The sequence below is a fragment of the Anopheles arabiensis genome, chromosome 2 (assembly GCF_016920715.1).
Source record: "Anopheles arabiensis isolate DONGOLA chromosome 2, AaraD3, whole genome shotgun sequence".
In the NCBI taxonomy this organism is placed as follows: Eukaryota; Metazoa; Arthropoda; class Insecta; order Diptera; family Culicidae; genus Anopheles; species Anopheles arabiensis.
The window spans coordinates 30,946,258-30,964,882 of NC_053517.1; the positions used below are offsets into that span (position 1 = coordinate 30,946,258).

The 18,625-nt window shown below is 44.4% G+C and overlaps 1 protein-coding gene across 5 annotated transcripts in view; it reads right to left on the reverse strand.

Annotated features, from left to right (window-relative positions):
• Nucleotides 1-1,531: 1,531 nt before the first annotated feature.
• LOC120898891 (ribosomal protein S6 kinase 2 beta-like) overlaps nt 1,532-18,625 on the reverse strand; it is a 29,450-nt gene continuing 12,356 nt past the window's right edge. For 3 of the 5 annotated variants that reach the window (XM_040305370.1, XM_040305372.1, XM_040305373.1), the window contains exons 2-8: nt 6,212-6,823; nt 5,816-6,124; nt 5,584-5,745; nt 5,187-5,509; nt 4,827-5,112; nt 4,158-4,733; nt 1,532-4,078 (exon numbers count right to left, since the gene is read on the reverse strand). In XM_040305370.1, the coding sequence (XP_040161304.1) occupies nt 3,734-4,078; nt 4,158-4,733; nt 4,827-5,112; nt 5,187-5,509; nt 5,584-5,745; nt 5,816-6,124; nt 6,212-6,823 (2,613 nt within the window). In that variant the 3' untranslated portion in view covers nt 1,532-3,733. Of the gene's footprint in view, nt 4,079-4,157; nt 4,734-4,826; nt 5,113-5,186; nt 5,510-5,583; nt 5,746-5,815; nt 6,125-6,211; nt 6,824-17,154; nt 17,241-18,068; nt 18,113-18,625 lie in introns of all 5 variants that reach the window. The other 2 variants (XM_040305371.1, XM_040305369.1) reach the window with 2 other exon arrangements.

Sequence of the window (18,625 nt, forward strand, 5' to 3'; positions counted from 1 at the left end):
GTTCCGAAATTATGTAAACGATCAGGATCATTTCAATCATCGCGATCGTACAGGATGTTGAACTGAACAAGATATGAGTTGTTTTAATCATTATCTAGAAGTACACTGTACAATGTAAGAACTTTATACACAAAACCCCTGACTGATTGCTGTACGGCATAGGTTTGAATCCTACAACACCACACTGCTGAAAAAACCAAGCGCATCCGGACAACATCTGTGCATAATGCAAAATATGGAATACCAGTATGCTTACCAGACACCAGCACTACCTAAAAATCATCTACGAACAATCGCACATTTTGCCAACTAAACTCGATACGAGGGTGCAACCAAGCTCCGTTAATTGATCATCTGCCCCTTTAATCGTTCTCTTCCTGAGTTGTATTTGCCTCCCCGCACCAGACCTCTCAGAAAACGAACGGAAGCATACAACATATCACAATGCTGCCGTTAATAAACCTAAATTTCTTTCACTATATTAGCCCCCTTTGTGCACAGTTACCGGAAACATGAACTAATTCGCAACAATGTGCCACAAAGTCATGCATAATTTCCCGTTGGAAAATTAGTGTCACTGTGGCCAGAATAGCTCGCGCTGAATAAAGCCCCAATGCACCAAACAATCCCGAAGAAAGAAGGCACCTTATCGCACCGTTTGTTACCAGGCGCTGGTGTAAATTTAAACAAAAATCGCCGCCCATCTGGGAGACAGACACGCACGGTCACGAAAGCAGTCCAACGACCTCACTAGTACCCTACATTCCTCTCCATTTCGGTGTTGCGTTCAATCGAAACGGTAATTTGCATTCGTTATCCACCCCCGTCACTCGTCCCTGTCGTCTCCGCGCGCGCAAGTTAACCGTGCCGATAAGACGTACGAAGTTTAGTGGCTACATTTTGGCAATTTAACTCTATTTAAAAGACTGCGCCGTCCAAAAACCCACACGCCATGGGGTTGGAGATCTCGCACCCGGAGAAGGTGGAAGATTACTCAATTGAACTGTGGCGGGGGCTACTACACGGGACGAATCGTTGGGATCGGCACCAAACCGGCGTACCGTTGGATAGCTCTGCCAGCGGTAGAGGAAATAAATTCGCCCGTAGTTCAAGGTCGTGCCCGCCATGCTGACCTCACGCATGGTGGGCGTCTAGGCCCGCAGTTTCTTTGTCGGTTAGTTTCATTTCATCGCCAACATGCCATAAACACTTTCCTATGGAAAGAAATCATCCATCTCAAAATACCGCCCTTGGTGGCGAACGATCGTTTCACTACACAATGATCATACTGAACATTAATTAAATCAGCAAAAGTAAGGGTACATCACGCATTCCATTCTCCATTTAACGCACATTTTTGTTGTTTCAGAACGGTGATAAAACGACCCAGTGCGCTCGAAGCTAATAACGATTAATTATATTTCGTTGCGTTTGGTACAACCGGTTATGTCGATTATTATTTATCAACTGTCCGTTACATGTCATCGATACAATCGCCGCCAGCTAACAATTATGGAGTTAACAAAGTGTGTACGAGTTAATTAAACATTTGTAGTAATTTATTTACTTTGTTTTGCGATCGTTCTTTTCTTTGCGTTTAATTTGAGAGAGAGAGAGTGTAGTGTTTTCTTTGTTTTACTTTTCGTTTGTGGTTTGGTTTGGGACGTACTTCCAATTAATGTTTAGATTTCGGTTAGTCTGTTTCTCTTTGCACGGTCACCATTCAGAATAATGAATACAATTAACACTTTACTCCTTTGGAGCCTTAGAAACGTGTTGTTTTTTTTTGTAATTTGTCTACAAGAGAGATAGTAGAGGATGGTTTCAAGGTAGTGTTTCCGTAGCCCTGCCAGCGGTGTTGTGTGTGTTAGTAAAGTGGTTAGGGTTCCGTTTTAATAATTGTTGAATGCTCTAAGTCTTCTAGTAAAATGATAATGTTAGTGCGTACTTCACAGAACGTTTACCTCCGTGTACAAATATGTTAGAGTTTTATGTTGTTGTTTTTCTTTTGACTGGTTTGGCCGGGAATGGGAAAGTAAATTGCTCCCGCAAATGCATAAAAACCCAATCACTGACATCCATCGTAAAATGCAAAAGTGTTGAATTATTGATAAAGCCAAACGCTTGATGTCGTCCCGTTTTGTTCACATATTCTACTGCTCAAGAGACACTCCTCCCTCGGTCCTAGCCTATTCGTTATTGTACGTTGAAATACGTTAAGAAATGAAACAGTTTGAAACACTGGAAGCAACAATTGCAGCACAACGCACACATCGACATACAGCACATCAGGTAGCAACGGTACATAGACAAAGCACTGTCCCTTGTGTGACAAATGGAGATGTACGCCTAGCAGTGGCCATCCCACGAACAACAACACCATTTAGTTGAGCCGCTACCAGCGGGCGGCTTCTTTTCTTCGCTGCTTCAATATATATGTATGTATGTATATATATATGTAGACCAGAATACACTATTACAAGGCTCGCCTGTCCTGCCAATATAGGTTTTGTTTTTCTCGTTTTTTGTCGTAGGTTATCACAATGATTACTTCCTTACACCAGCAGCTTCTCGCTTCGCGTCAATTAAATTCCATAAACTCCCCAGCGCACATTCTGTCCACACATTCAATGGCACGATACAATGTAAATATGGTTTTGTTTCCCCCTCCCTTCCGTCGCCGGATTAGCTGGCGGTTGTGGCTGGCGAAGGCGAACCCGTCTCTCGTCTGCAGTTTGGCGATACTATATTCTGTATATGTATATGATTGTATATGTTTTAAAGTATGTATATATGCATATGCGTACGTGTATATTATTATTCGATTTGTTTTGTTTGTTTGTTTTTTTTTCTAGTGTACCTAACGTAGATCAATTTATTGTTAGTTAGTTATACCCTGCCCACACGTTTACCTTGCCCATTTCAATGGTTTGAAGTGTAAACGATACCATAATTGAACTATACGCGCCTTTAACTATACGCCTATGACTTTGAAATCAATCCACACTACAACACACCATTCACTATTATGTGCAGTTTGCAATAAACACGTTAAATAGGCTTTCCACTTCAATTCATCATTTATACTAAACGCTTGTACAATTAAACCTAACGCGTTTCAAACGAGATACTTAACATTCAAGACAGTTTCTTTATAATACTACGCAACCAATCGCATGGTGTAATAGTTGTTAAAAATATGTTAAAAGTAGTTAAAAGCACAAAAAGCATTGTTTAAAAACACAAAACAGAAAAAAGAACGATAAACAAACACGACAGCTCGTACAACAGCATAGTACAACCGCACTTTATAAAAGTGTACCGGTTCAATCCCTTTGCTACACCAGCTATTTCCGTCGCATTGGTTTAGCATTGAAACGAATCGAACCAACCATTTTCCGAACCACATACTTGTATAAGTTACACTCATCTATCGTCTGCTATAACCGTGTCGTACTGGAACGCTGCAACCATGCATCCTGGCCCTAGCACTGCTAGCACTGTTGTTCTCTGGCACACATGTCACTCTGGCACTGGTTGACAAATAAAATTATCAAAATCTTATCGTTTGAAACAAAACAAAACGTAACAGGTTAAAAACTATACAGGAATAGCGCGATAACATAAGTGACCAACTCTCTACAATCAAACACCATCCACTCGCTCATCGGCAATGGCGGTGTTGCACAGTCCGCCGTTTTGCGAACACACGGCGTACCTCGAGAAACCCTTATTAGGAATGATTCATCTTATCCATTCGCCTTCGCGCCAGATCAGACATTCCGACCGGTCCCAGATTGGCTGCCTGGGGCGAGGATATCGCACGGAATGTTGCATGGACCGCTCCCTTGATGGCTTCGGTATTTACGCACGCTGGCTTTGTGTCCTGCGGTTCCACGACCATCGGCCGTTCGCTGGTAGCATGTTGGGTCCCTACCGTATTGTACATTAGCCGCGGCCCGCTTCGCGATAGCCACGGATGTCGCAGGATTTGAGCGGCCGTCGGACGCCTCGAAGGTACGATGTGTAGCATCTGGCGCAGCAGATCCTTCACTTCATCCGATATCGTGGGCCATTTCTAAAACGCAAACACGGTTAAATTACCACCAACCATCATCTGCTGGAAACAGCACTTAATATGCTTGTAAGTTACTTACGCCCGTTTCTAAATCGACCTTTCCGGAACCAATTCGCGCTAGAATCATATCTGGCGAGTCGTTCGGAGTGCTAGCAAACGGTGTCTTTCCATCGAGCATAATGTAGAGCAGCACGCCCAGCGACCAGATATCGCACGCCAGATCGTAGCCCTGTTTCTTCAGCACTTCCGGTGCGACGAAGTTGGCCGTGTAGCACGGGGTCATCAGCAGTCCATTGTCCGCTCGGAGTTGCTTGGCAAAGCCGAGATCGCACAGCTTCAACGATTCGGGCGTATGGTTGACCGAGGCGTACAGCAAATTCGATGGCTTTAGATCCCGGTGCACGACACCATGCTCGTGCAGGTAGGCGACTGCCGACACGACCGTCCGCAACACGGCACTGGCCTCCTGCTCGGCCATAAAATGGATCGCCAGAATGCGGTCCAACAGTTCGCCTCCCTTCAGCAGCTCCATCACCAGGTACACGTAGCTCGCATCCTCGTGCACACCGTACAGCGTCACAATGTTGGGATGATTGCCGTACCGAAGCAAAATCTCGACCTCCTCGCGACAATCGTGATAAGATTTGTCAATTATCTGTCGTTAGGAAAGCAAAATATTTAGAGCATTACAACACGAACCTTGCGTCCTATCTGTTACCTCCTTAACGTATTTTGATTAATGAATTACCTTAACCGCGTAATGTTTCTTCGTTGTGCGATGTTCACACATCCGGCAGATTGAGAACGTTCCGCGGCCAAGTTCCTCCATCAAGTTGTACTCGTCACCGAACGCGACAGGCTTCACGCCCGGTATTTCGTTCGAGAACGGTGACCGAGAAGCGGGCTGCTGTTGCATCACCATGTTGCTTCCGTTGGCAAAGTTTGGCTGCTCGTCCAGCAGGCCCGGTGCGATAAAGCTAAAGCCACGGAAGATCTCATGAGCACTCGCACTGACGGGGCCACCGGGCGAGTCTCTGCGAAAGTAAAAGGAAAACACACATCATTAATGGCAGTGATCGTCCCGAACGCATCGTGCTTTCTCACATACTTTGGTGATTTGTTCGTGTATTCGGAGTCAAAGTAGAACGCATCGTCCCTAGAAACGGCAGGAATGAACGGTGGCCGAACCTCCTTGCGTTCGAACGCATCCCAATCGACGTTGGCGAAAAATTCGTGCCGCTTGATGTCCTCAATGCCGTTCGGACCCGCCCCGAGTCGATTCTGGGGATTGCGTTTGAACAGGGCGCGCAGCAAACTTTGCGCCTCGGGACTTAAGTTTTCCGGCATGCCGAGCTTTGTTTTGAGGATCTGGTTCATTGTGTCATTTCGATTGCTACCGTGGAATGGCAGATTGCCCGTCAGCATTTCAAACTGTTTGCGAGTAAAGAAGATGTAAGAGGGTATATATAGCTATGGTTTAATCTATAAATTATCCTACACCTTACCATTAGCACGCCGAACGACCACCAGTCCGCTGCAAAAGTGTGTCCCTTCCGGTTGACAACTTCCGGCGCCATGTACTCCACCGTGCCGCAGAAGCTGTACGTTTTCGATCCATTCAGCGGTTGCTTTGAGAGCCCAAAATCCGTTAAAGCTATATGGCCGTCCTGGTGTGTAAAATGTGGCATTAAAATAGATCCACTGTCGTTTCGTGACCGCCCGTGCACACCAACCTACCTGATCCAGAAGAATGTTTTCCGGTTTTAGATCGCGATAGATGATGCCGATGCTGTGCAGATGGTTCAGCGCCAGGGCCAGCTCGGCCAGGTAAAACTTGACGTCTTCCTCGGTAAACATCACCTCCTTGCTCAAGCGCGTAAACAGGTCACCGCCACGCAAGAAGTCCAGTATAAGGTACAGCTTGCCGGGCGTCTGGAAGGCATAGTGCAGCTTAACGATAAATGCGTGGCCCACGTCAGCCAGGATGTTCCGCTCGTTCGTACTTCTCACACGGTCCTTCACCTTCAGCGTTGCCTTCTTTAGTACCTGCAAATACGCAACCGATTGAGGTGAGATGTTTGTTACCAGTGTTTGCCAACCCGCTAAGCAGCTAGCAACCGAAGCACCACCTACTTTCATCGCATACAGCGTCCCCGCATCGATGCCGACAATCTTCCGCACCAGAAACACCTTGCCGAACGAACCTTCGCCGAGCACCTTCAGCAGCTCGAACTGTGACGGATCGGCCTTTTCGTGCCCCTCCCGTATAATGTCCTTAATGTCAATCTCATGCTCGTCCCCACCGTTCCCTCCCGCCCCTGCGTTAGGGTACGTGGCGTCGCCTCTCAGCTGTGACAGGTCACCTCCACCTCCGGTTACATCCAGATCCATTGCTTCCTCGGCACCAACAACCAAACCGGGTTCGGGCGAATCGCCACGATGGTAGCGATAAGTGCCACTATCAGCTACAACAGCTCCATCTAGCAGCGGCTCTTGCTGGCCAGCGGCTGTATGCGCTGGAGCATAGGTAACCATTCCCGCGGGAGGCACTGGGTGCTGCCGGCTGTACTGGTGCGATTGAGGATGGGCTTGATGTTGATGATGATGTTGATGGGGAAGGTATTGATGCTGTGCGGGCTGCTCCTGGTGAAGCTGAGCATGGCGGTGGTCATGGGTTAGATGTTGCTGCTGCTGGACATCATAGCTATCGTCGATGACCATCTCTACATTGTCCTGCGATGCGGACTGCAAAAGAGCATAGAACAAATGAAAATAAATGTCACGATGTAGCGACGGTAAAAAAAGGGGCGGATGATTAATTGAACTCATGCAAGATGCTTACATGACTGTACAACAATTAGATCAAAGAAAATGGAACAATACAGTTTGATACATACGCTCTACTCTACTAACAGTACATTACAATAGGATCCGAAAACGAGGCATAACATAGAGAAAAATATGCAAACAAATAGGTATAATGCAACATGTATACATACATTCACCTTTAAAAATTTGTGTAGCATATTAAAACTAAAGCTCCTCTGTGTTATACATACATGTATACATACATTCACCTTTAAAAATTTGTGTAGCATATTAAAACTAAAGCTCCTCTGTGTTTGCCAAACAAAAAAATTACATTCAAAAACACTGCCCAATTTCTCAAGAATTATTGATTTTAACATTGCCCACTCACTGTATATTTTGTTCGACGAATTTGCGGCCGGTCAACAAAACATCAAAGCAATTTTACACGCACCATTTTCGCCTGAATACAGGCACAAAAGCGAACAAATAAAGTGTTTCTCTTTTTCCGTTTAGTAACATCGTGCTTGTGGCTCAAGCTTTGCTTTCATTTAACGCGTGCACAATTACGTTCAACGATGGCTACACAGAGCATCGCTGATCGGCATCGACGGTTCAAAACGTGGGTGCACTTCCTCGAGGGTATGTATAGCCATTCCTTTTTGCTGCTTTTCGTTACTCATCCGCCTCACCTAGTACGGCTTCGTAAACCACTAGGCGTCTCCATTGCACGTTGTAAAAACATTTACCCACACCACTACGCGCCACGGCCGGAATGAAAGCATGCCGAGTCTCAAAAATATTACACATATAATTCCACCAACTTTCGGAAAGTGTGGGATAATATTCCTAAAATTAGGGACCAAATGACGGGGGCGTTTCGTTCGTCCATGTGACCTACTTACATACCGCAGTGGTATTGCTTTTATCGTAACGCAAAACGGCAGTTGTAACGTTGTAACAAACATGGGCTTTCTTTATAATTCAGTATATTTTTAGAATTTACCGAAATATAGTATTTAAAAAAAACGCTTTAAAACGTGAGAAAACTACACAAATGTCACTGTTGTTGATGGTATAAGATTACAAACATCTAAAATTGAACTGGTTTAACGACTCAACAGTCTAGCAGCACTGAACCTAAACAATATGGAAAGAGACTGATAAATCAACGTAATTTGATAATCAACGAGCATCACCACCACAACCATTTGTGGCCTTTTTTCACCAGCCACGCCTATCAACGGTTCACACAGCCATGCAACGATAACAACAGGTGCGCTTCGCCCCAGCGTTTGGCGCTGTGCCGAATAGGGGGAGGGGGGGACTTTTATCCCGATTTATTTTTCTGCTTGCACTTTCACCTTCGATGTTTGAACAATCGGTATAATTCCGTTCCAACTGATCAATAGATTGTGGATATTTTTCATTCCCCATCAAACCCCATCAGATGTGATTTTCTTTCACGATAACGCTCCTCCTTCTCCTCGTTGGATGTCTCTCTGCATTCGTACACAATTTCTTTTATTTTGTCCGTCCCTTGTTGGAGTATTTTCATGTTAAATCCGCTTAAAACGGCGGCCCACGCCCGTCAAAAGGCGTAAAAATCAACCACAAATCGTATTACTGAATAATGCACCCAGAAAGGAAGGTTTGGAAGCACCAACCCCCCCTGAGTACAGAATGTTCGATGAAGCGCGAAAGGATTGCGGCCCACTTGACTTGAATTGAGAGCGAATGCGGAAATCTTTCTTTTATTAAACCATTTGCTATGGTAACGCACGTACTCTTATCAATCATAACGGGGTAAGGTTGCTCAATCCTATTAGTAGCATAAATCTTATTGTAAGAAAATAAAACTACTTTTTTCTATTTAATAAATACTACTCCATACATTTGTTTTGGTTAAAGTTTGGAGTAATAACGCTTCTTTAATACACATTTTTACTACGTCTTGGCAATTCTAAACGCCAGATTCATCAAAAAAGCGATGAAAAACTCGTTTTGCTTTTCATAAAAAAGGGGGAAGAACATAAACCTAACCCGGAACTTTCATTCGCACTCCGGAAAAAAGGTCATTTTGCACAACGTATCATTATGAAGCAGAAGTAGAGCGCCAACCCCAAGAAGTTATGAAAAGAAATGCTGATTTAAATTTCAATCTCACTTTCTTAACACAGAAAAAAGACACCCAGACAGCCTTTTTTCCGAGCCTGTCTAAGCATAGTAAGAAGGAAGAGCTTCTTTAGAGAAAAGATACACTCTGTCCGCTTCGAAATACGATACAAATTGAATAAAAAGTTTCAAACAAAGCACTCAATCATTGTGCTATTCGACGTAGATGCAAAATATTTTATTAAATCGTATTTGTACAGTTTAATACGACGGGCGTCGCCGTTTCAGCTTAAGGCCCGTGCGCTTCCAAACCTCCGACAAACACTGCACACTGTCCGGAAGCTTCGTGACAGCATTACTCCATTTTAGTAGAAAACTTGTGCAAAAGCACAGAAACAAACAACTGACTGCCGAAACCCATGAAAGCATGATATGTCCGATGGTCTGTGTGTGTATCTTCCAATTAGGGTAGAGTATTGTTATAACGCGCCATATGGCTACAGGCTTGCACGCAACACGCATTACGGTTCGACGATTATCGAACTGTTCAAACTTGGCGTGGGCATGCAAAGGACATGCTTCAATAAGTGAGTGTACCATGTGGATGTGGATGCTGCTGCTGCTGCTGCTGCTGTTGCTGCTCACGAATCGTTTTCTAACGAGAAAAAAAAGAACAAAAGAACATGAACATATCATGGTGCACAGCGTTGGATGGTCGAGCAATGGCAAAGCTTCACTCCCTGTAGGTAGAACGTATTTATTTTTCAAACCACTGCACTAAATAAACGAACGATCCCTCTACAGTCGGACCTGCTGCAAGGGTGTCCAATGTGAAGGATCCTCGACCAAACCTCCAAGGCATCATGATGATGATAGTTGCTTGGCAATCGGGAATGATTCCTTCCCTTCATGGTACATAAAACCTATCAGCTCAAAAGGCGCCGATAATGATCAGTTATAGGTGCAACGTCTCGAAACGTTCGCCAATGCGCAGCTTGTGTCGATGTAAAAATAAGGCCAATGATTGTCTCTTCCTTTTTTTAATTCTCAGCACTACAGTTGCTTGCACGTGCGAGCCCACTTTCTTTTCGTACTCTCTTTACTCTTCTTATCAAACATCCAAACCGGACAAACCATGAAACTGTGCTTTTCCTTAAAAGTAAGATAGTGGGAAGGTAAAGTCAGGCTCGTGTGTTTGGCCTTCGAAGGTTTTGCAAATAATGTCACACACACAAACACACAATACTTCTAAGGAACGTTCTTATCTCAACGTCCTGTTCAGGGAAGAGAAAATTATTAACACACCATAAACTTCTTGGAAGGTTTTGCCAGAAAATAAAAGCGAAACATACATAACATCAGCGCCTAAACGCAATGGATGACAATGTGATAGAGCTTTGGTTGAATGTATTTCGATGCTTCAGCTGTACATGCTTCCATGTAATGAATACATTAATGCTCCGATAACATCCAATGTAATGCTTTCAGCATTGTGTTGTTCTATGCTTGTCAAGGGTAGAGATACTTTCTCATAAGGATGGTATCATATCGCTCTGGAAGGATTTTTGTTCGGACATTTTTTTTACAAAATATCGTACAAGCAGCAACAATTTGTTATCGAACAAGGCTTACGCATCGCATTACATTCTGGTGCCGATCGACGACAAAACGTTCTCAGTATTTACTAATCTGAGCACAGGCATAGGTTTGGATGGAAAGAACCGATCTCCTTGTTAATGATCCCTTTTATTGCAATCAACTTGTTCTAAGAAAATGAAATCACGTTCAAAGCCATTTGGCATCGAAATTGTTTGAGCATATGCCAAGCTTGTAGCAATAAATAGCAATAACTAGTCAATATTAAGACAAGCTGGTGAGCAAACAATGGGGCCCTTCACGATTCTAGTTTGTTTTTTGTATGGAGTTTGACAGTTGGAGGCTTAAATCATGTAAACACTCCATACAAAACCACACAAAAAACTAGCATGCAATTTTCAGTCTAAATTATTCTAGCCTCAAAGCTAGAATTAGATTGGAGTACCTGCTCGAAAAATGGCACAACAAGGTGGTGTTTACATTCATCCCAAGGTGCATTAAAGAGATCACGTGGTGGAATCTAGAATCAAAGTGTATGTAGTCCAGGTGGTCTTTTTATAACCAAATTTGAATATCACTTTTTCACAGGATGGGTGAAATCTTTTGTTCAAACAAGCTTTCTGGAGGCTTGACGAATACTCAAAACACTCTTAAAATCTTCATTCAGAAGCAGAAGCGATAGGAATCAGCCTTCATACACCTTGGGATAAGCCCACCTGCATATTATACCTACTTAGATAGCTGCTGGAAAACTGCTGTACAATGCAAACAGCTGACAGGCTGAAATTTCAGCCTACGAACTTAAAACGGAAAGGACCCCAATAATCGAAACATGATGGATCTGCTGAAATGGGAGCGAATGAGACACGTAATATAAAGACAAAACTTACATATAGGCTGATTCGTTCGTTCATCTACCCACAGAACCAACTCAGCATCAAAGCAGAAAATCACCGACCCAAAGCCCTGCCGAAAACGGAACAAACTCGTTTACAATTTTGCACACATTCTCTGCTCACAATCAAATTGTTAGCCAGGTCGGAAACATACCCAAATGACCAAGCGTAAATTTTCCGCGAAACATCCCATTCAGCTGAATTCCGCTTCAAGTCACATTAACGTTTGCTTCGCTTTGCTTCGTACGAGGAACGACTTAGCGATGCCATGGGCCAGGCGTGTGCATCAGCCTATTGTGCAGGCAGCGGGCAAACGCCTGTGGCGATAGAAAACCATTCTCCAATAGAGCTTTTCCCAAGCAAACGGTACTGCGCTGCAACATTGTCCACCGTTTCCGGGGGTGAACGGCTCAGCAGAACCGGCTGGAGTTACTGGGACCGGTGGCGGCAGCGGACATTATTTCATCTAGTGCTTCCCCCCCCCCCCCCCCCATCGGAAGCCGAGCGAACCAAATGGATTTAGCTTTAATTTTGCTTCCTGTTTTTCGTTCCAAGAATAATAGCGCACGAACGTTGTTGCCGTGATAAAGCAACACACTCAAAGCCAGTTCGGTTGCTAAGGAATTGAGGAACGGCAGTACTAATTCTACGAAGGGCCGGCTAGTGTGCTGGAAAATCTAACATTACGTGGAAACTAAATTAAAGATGTAGATGCAAACTGTCAGCCTTGCCGGGCAGATGACCGAAGCAAAAGAGGTAGTAAAAGTTGGACCGGTTTTCGTTGGGCCTAATAATAACACCCACCATTTCGGTTTCAATGGATCGAGCCCCCGTACCCAGATAGTGAGACTAGTTCATTGATGTACAAACGTTAATTAGTAGAAGAAAAAAAGCAAAACTAAGAATGGCGGAGTACGTAATATGGTAAACATATGAAAGCTCTAAAAGGTTAAAAATATGCATTAAATTTAATCCTCCAAGTATTTTGCAATTTTTGCTGTCGTTCGATACCTAACCTTGACCTTCTATAACAGTAAACGCCTTTCACTACAAAAAAAAAAAACAAGTGGCTCAAGTAGTGAGACTTTCACATACTCAGCAGAAGTGAAGAACTCGTTTTCCTCCACCGCGCGCCGACATACCCCACAACTCAATTCCATTCTTAAGGACCCTTTTGCTGGCGATAATAATTTTGCTGCTAAAGGGCAAGAAACGCCAACGACGGGGGGGCCGTAGAAAGTGCGTCAAATATTTGCTGAAAGGGCCGCAAGCCGCAAACAAGCTTTCGTGCATGAAATGAGCTTGAATGGGCGCAAATGAGTGTGCCAACCGTGTGCCAACCGGTGCGAACACGACAACGATGCCGGCGAAAAGGACAAGCGTGCCAAAGGCATGTAAATAATGGATTCCGTCGTTCTCTGACGGGGTTCGGGGGGAGTGTAAGGGCTTGTAGATCTAATCAGCTGAGGTGCCACCACCGTGTGTGTGTGCGTGTGTCCTATCGCAAAAGTGTCTCTAACGGGCGCGCACCAGTTGCGCCTTCGGAACATCAGCGCAAACAATCGAGCGAAAGCGAGCGGAAGCACTTTAAGCTTCCGCCCTCTACGACGCACAGTAGCCACCCCAGGAGGGATTAGGATAAAACGCAAGCGAGCTATTGACATTCGCACTGTAAAGATTAACAAGGTTGCTGTGGAGGGACCGCTGTGGAAAAAGCCCCTATATATCAGACACAAATTCAAGCGAAAGCAATACACTAACATTAGGCGCACCATTGGACAGATAATTTTTTTCACTTGGTTTGGCATTTCGACGCACATCAAACAGTATTATACATCACTGGGGAAAAAAATATTCGGCAAACGATGTACGTTAAGATCGTGCAGAACATCAGACAGCAGCGGTGCAACTTTTCCGCTGCGGAGAAATTAAATTTAAAAGAATTCAAAACCGGCACTCACCCACCGAGCATTGGCGGCGGAAGATAGACAAGAAATTGCGTATTCCATCCCACGCAACTGGTACGGGAGGAGAATTTGGTAAAAGCATTCCAAGCGAGCAGCAGCAGCCGCAGTGCCCGATAAGCACCGAGCTGAAGCAACCGCTAACTTGAACCGTATGGCAGCACACGGCAAGCGAACTGATTCTAAAGAATATCCATATACAGGCCGGACGCCGAAGCGGCAAAAAGAAAAAGGGCAGGAAAGTGGGTACGGTTTTCTGAAAATGCTTTTTCCTCCGTACGACGATGGCTTGTTGATTTTTCACCGAAGATAAAACGATCTCCCTTTCTATCACTAGCTCTTCACTTTCACTGCAAAGAATCGGTAGAGAAGTGGGGTTCGTTTTCGTAGGAATAGCTTTCGTCCCTCGATGTGCACGGATTTTGCACAAATTTCTCTCACTGCTGCCTAGCCTAGCTGAATACCGCTCCCGATCACGGTAACTCAGCGAGCCTCAGGGGTATTGTCCTTACGATTTTTTTTTTCACTTTTACCGAACCAAATTTGCTTCTAACCGCAATTAGAGAGCGCCATTAAACGACGGTCCTCCAAGGGCCAATACAGCACACAGTCCCAAATCATTTGGCGACAAGATTCGACAAAAATACAAACACACACATGCACGACTAATGGAGTTTTGCGGAGCATGTTTGTGTTTGTGCAGGGACGCACAACGCTGATCGATCGGAGACATTTTCTTAACCTTTGTAAAAAGGAAATGCCAAAAAGGCATTATTATTTCAAACACACAAAGAAAATGCTACACAGAAACAAAACCGTCCCGTTTTGCCTGCGTGAAAAGTAACCCTCTGAAGTAGTGATGGATGTAAAGTTGGCAAAAATCCGAAGTCGAATCCAAAAAGCCAAGGTAGGTCCGCCCAGCATTATCCGGAGTCTTCAGGAATCACCCGGAGTCGTCCGGAGTCGTTTGAAGTAGTTTGGAATCGTTCGGAGTCGTTCGGAGTTGTTTGGGGTCGTCGTAGTCGTCCGGATTCGGCTGAAGCTGGAGTCGGCCTTCGAAACAAAGGCCTGTATACGAAGTGCACGCGCAAAGTGAAAGACAAAACACAACACAATGAAATGTATGATCACAACCACATTGTACCGGACGGCTCCTGTTGACTCCGACCGACTGTGATTCCGATCAACTCCAAACGACTCTGGACGACTCCGAATGACTACGACTCCCGTTGATTCCTGCCGACTCCTGCCGACTCCAGACGACTCCAGACGACTCCGGACGACTCCGGACGACTCTGGACGACTCTGGACGACTCTGGACGACTCCGGACTCCGGACGATTTTAAACAACCCCAGACGGTACTAGTGGTTTAGATTTCGCCTAAGTCTGGATCGGACTAACAATAGTCGGAGTCGGATCGGAGTCGTGGGTGCGCTCCAAAGAGCACATCAATACTCTAAAGCATTGCTCTTAGTGTCATTCTTTTAACGGGGAGCATTCGCTTCGATATATACTCCACTCAAAGTAAATCATCTGTCACACACGCAGAGAGACAATAAGGTAAGCAAGGCGTGTAACTGCCACCAAAAATGCCACCGAAAGGTCGCATCCATGTTTTGGTTGATTTATAGGAAGCAACCGTCATTTCAAAAGCCACGTGGGAAAATAGTTCACTCCTTTCTATATGCTAATGTGGCCCCGGCTCGTACCTTTCGCGCGATGTGTGCGCCTTCCGATCAATGTACCAGCTAGCACCAAAACATTTGTAAAGTTACAAAAACCCAACACATACAAACGAAACGAGCTATGATGCTTATATGCTTCCGAATTGCTCTCGGTTTTTCTTTTGCTGCTTGTACACATTTGCAGAGCAAAGATTCCCATTATCATTGATAATGATTTTGAGCGAAAATAGTGCGTGAGATGAGCTCTCGGGCAACCAATCAACACCACTCAACACGCACCTCTCATCCTTCCTGCGAGCCCCATCAATCGGCCCAGGGTGTAAGGAAACAGCAGACATTGACGCTAATTAACGTCAGCGCTCTGCCCACGTACCCAGCGAGCACTGGAGTGGCGCACGTTCACAGAACGAAGAAGCCTTCGAGAAACCTCACCCTGTCCTGCCGCTCTAGCTGCTATTCCACTGCCCATGAGGGTGGTGGTAGGTGCCTTTACCGATCAATATACGTGCGGAATTTGCCGCCACATAGTCACAGTTGTTTCTTTGTTTCTGGCGCAAACCGTATCTACTGCCTGTAGCATGATTAATCTGTACACCCTGTGTGATCGACACGTCACGGTCATAGTAGCAATAGGTCCTGTTTCCTTGGCGAGTTACAGGTGCCAGTAGCACAAAAGAAAGTCACCCGGAACAGGGCGGAAAGGAGCTTTTGGCTTCTTCCACGAAAGCGAAACTAGTCTCGTCCCGCCTGGGTATACCTGGCGTAATACACAAAGTTGCTGTATTGTTGCTTTGCGGTAACTTCAAGAGAGGGGGTTTTTCGCGTGGAAAACTTTCCCCACACAAACACACACACAGCCACACGCACTCATAATGAATATTGATGAAGCATTTATTATTGGGCAAGCGAAACTGCCGATGTCGATAAATATATTAAAACATCTACCACAATCCAACAGTGTTGCTCCGTGGTGGTGTCATGAAACATTGTCAGCAGTAGTACAATGGTAACGCCATTTTCCAATTCACATTTTCCAATTTTCTACTTCACATTTTCCCGCACGAAATGCAGAATGCTGCCCACCCCTGCCCAGATGTCATGTAAATTAAAACAATCCGTCTAATGTGGCCATCCCAGCCAAGGGGGAGTGTTGCAGTACCTGCGATGCAACTGGTAGTTACGGAACGGCCCCTCGTGGCAAGGCACATCGGAAGGCAAAGTCTGCCCTGTGTAGTTAGCGGAAAAGGCCACTATCCAGCTACAGTAGTGGCAGTCAGGGTCGGCTTATCCGAGCGTCAAATGTAGGTCGACTGGAAACCTGCAACGGGAAATGATGATGATGATGACGATGATAGCAAACCATAGTGCAAACATGGTCACCCCTTTTGCTGCCAACGCACGGGAAATGGCACCACGGTATGGATGGCTGTACCAGCACGTTCATCAGTCCACACTCCCAAGGGCATTCAATTACACGGCACTGGAATGAAGAAGCCCTTGCTACGTAATGGGAGGAACGAATGTGATGCCGCCGCTCGTGCCAATTAGCTATCGATAATACTCGATCACACTACATGGCTTGGTGGTGGAGTGGATCAAATCATCCCCATTGGCGTACGATTGATGTTTTTATTTACAGTTCAATTAATCGACTGGCTTGGGGAATATACGATAGGAAATACGGCGAAATGTAATCCAAACGCTACATGTGCTGTTGTTGTGCTGTACAGTTTGTGGCACGTTTGGGTAGGGATTTGTGTGGTTGTTGTAGTTAATATTAATCACATTTTCTATGGAACAAAAAGCATTATAACCCCAACAAAGTGCTAAACCACACAACGCCACATACCATCCTTTTGGCTGCTTGGTTAGCAAATAATGCTTATCGTTGGAGTATCCATTTAACCGCACACAAACATGTACAAATGCGTGTTAAAAAGCAGCTTTGCGTCATATGGGGAAGGAAAGCGCGGCATCAACACATCGTCTTAGAAATATTTGTTTTACTTACGTCTATTGCATCGAGCAGAACATAGTTGTTAAATTGCATTTGGTTTCAATGGGAAACGAGGCGAATCATAGTTTCATGCACATGGGCTAGAAATAAGTCAAGTAAAGATTAATGCTAACAAACTCAGTTGCTTCATGCTGTGCGAAAACGTTCATTGCGATTACTCATTCAAACATGCAACATGAAGACACAAAAAAAAATACGTTCTTGTGGTATTGGGTTTGGAGTAGAACAAAATGACTTAAAAGTGTTGCTTTTTTATACTTCGCAGGGATTGATGAAGGGAAAAAGTGCTTGCATAAAATATGGTAATAAGTATATATGATATGTAACACACTTGCAACAAACATCGTCAATCGAAACCAAAAAGAGAGAAAAAAAAACATAGCAGTACTGTTTACCGTATGATAATGAATGAGAGAATGGGAAACAAAAACGAGAGAAAGAAAAACAAAACACAACCATTTATCAGAGCGAAATGCATACATTTAGAATAGAAACGGAAAGGAAAAGGTCACACACACTCATTCCGAGATCTTCATTCCATAGGCAAGGCATCGAATTGACGAGAGGGAGAGAGATTTTTTTAGAGCAAACGCAAATGTACGACTCTAACAGAAAAGGTAATGATTTGCGAGATTTATTTTAATGGAATGCCATTTTTCCAGTAGCGTGTACAAAAACAAATCCAATTGTTTTGTTAAATATCTCGCAAAAGATTAACAGAAAAGGTCTGGAGACAAACGACACAAGGCAAAAGGAAAGAAAACGAAACCCAAGAGGACACAGTTGCAAACTCTAACGTATGTGGTAATAAAGAGAGCAAATAGCACGCAAGTGCTACGGCACATTGGCCCCGCACGGGGCACCGTTGCTATTTTGTTTGACGCATCCAAAAACAAAATAATACGTACAGAAACTATCCGGAGCCCTGAAATCGAGTTAGACACTCCGTGCGCTGCAAGAAGAAAAAAAACGACACGAAAACAGAGAGAAAGAGAGAGCAGTGAACGACAGACGGAAAGAAATGTGATGCACTGTGATGGGCAGAGAATGGGAGTGTGATGGAAACACAATTAAAGGAAGAGAATAACACACAATAGGATAAGCAAAAGGAAACGATAGATAAAGAAAGTAGAACGCAATTGGATGACAAAGAAATTGTGTTAAAAAAAATCAAGAAATCAAGAAGAGAACTGGGATAATGACATAAGAGATGTGGTTTGAATAGCAATATTGTAGACGCAGGACAGGGCAAAAAACATGGCGGCGAACAGAAATTTGTAGCACAAACTAAACATCATCGTCAGAACCATTGGCACGCTGTTGTCAATATTTCAACAATAACATTTGATTTCGATGAATTGTATGATAACGTAAGAGGTGTGGAAGATCCAAGATTGGAATCAAAATAAACATGAAGCAAAATAACAACAATTTGGACAGAAAATAACAACTCTAGTATCTTGAC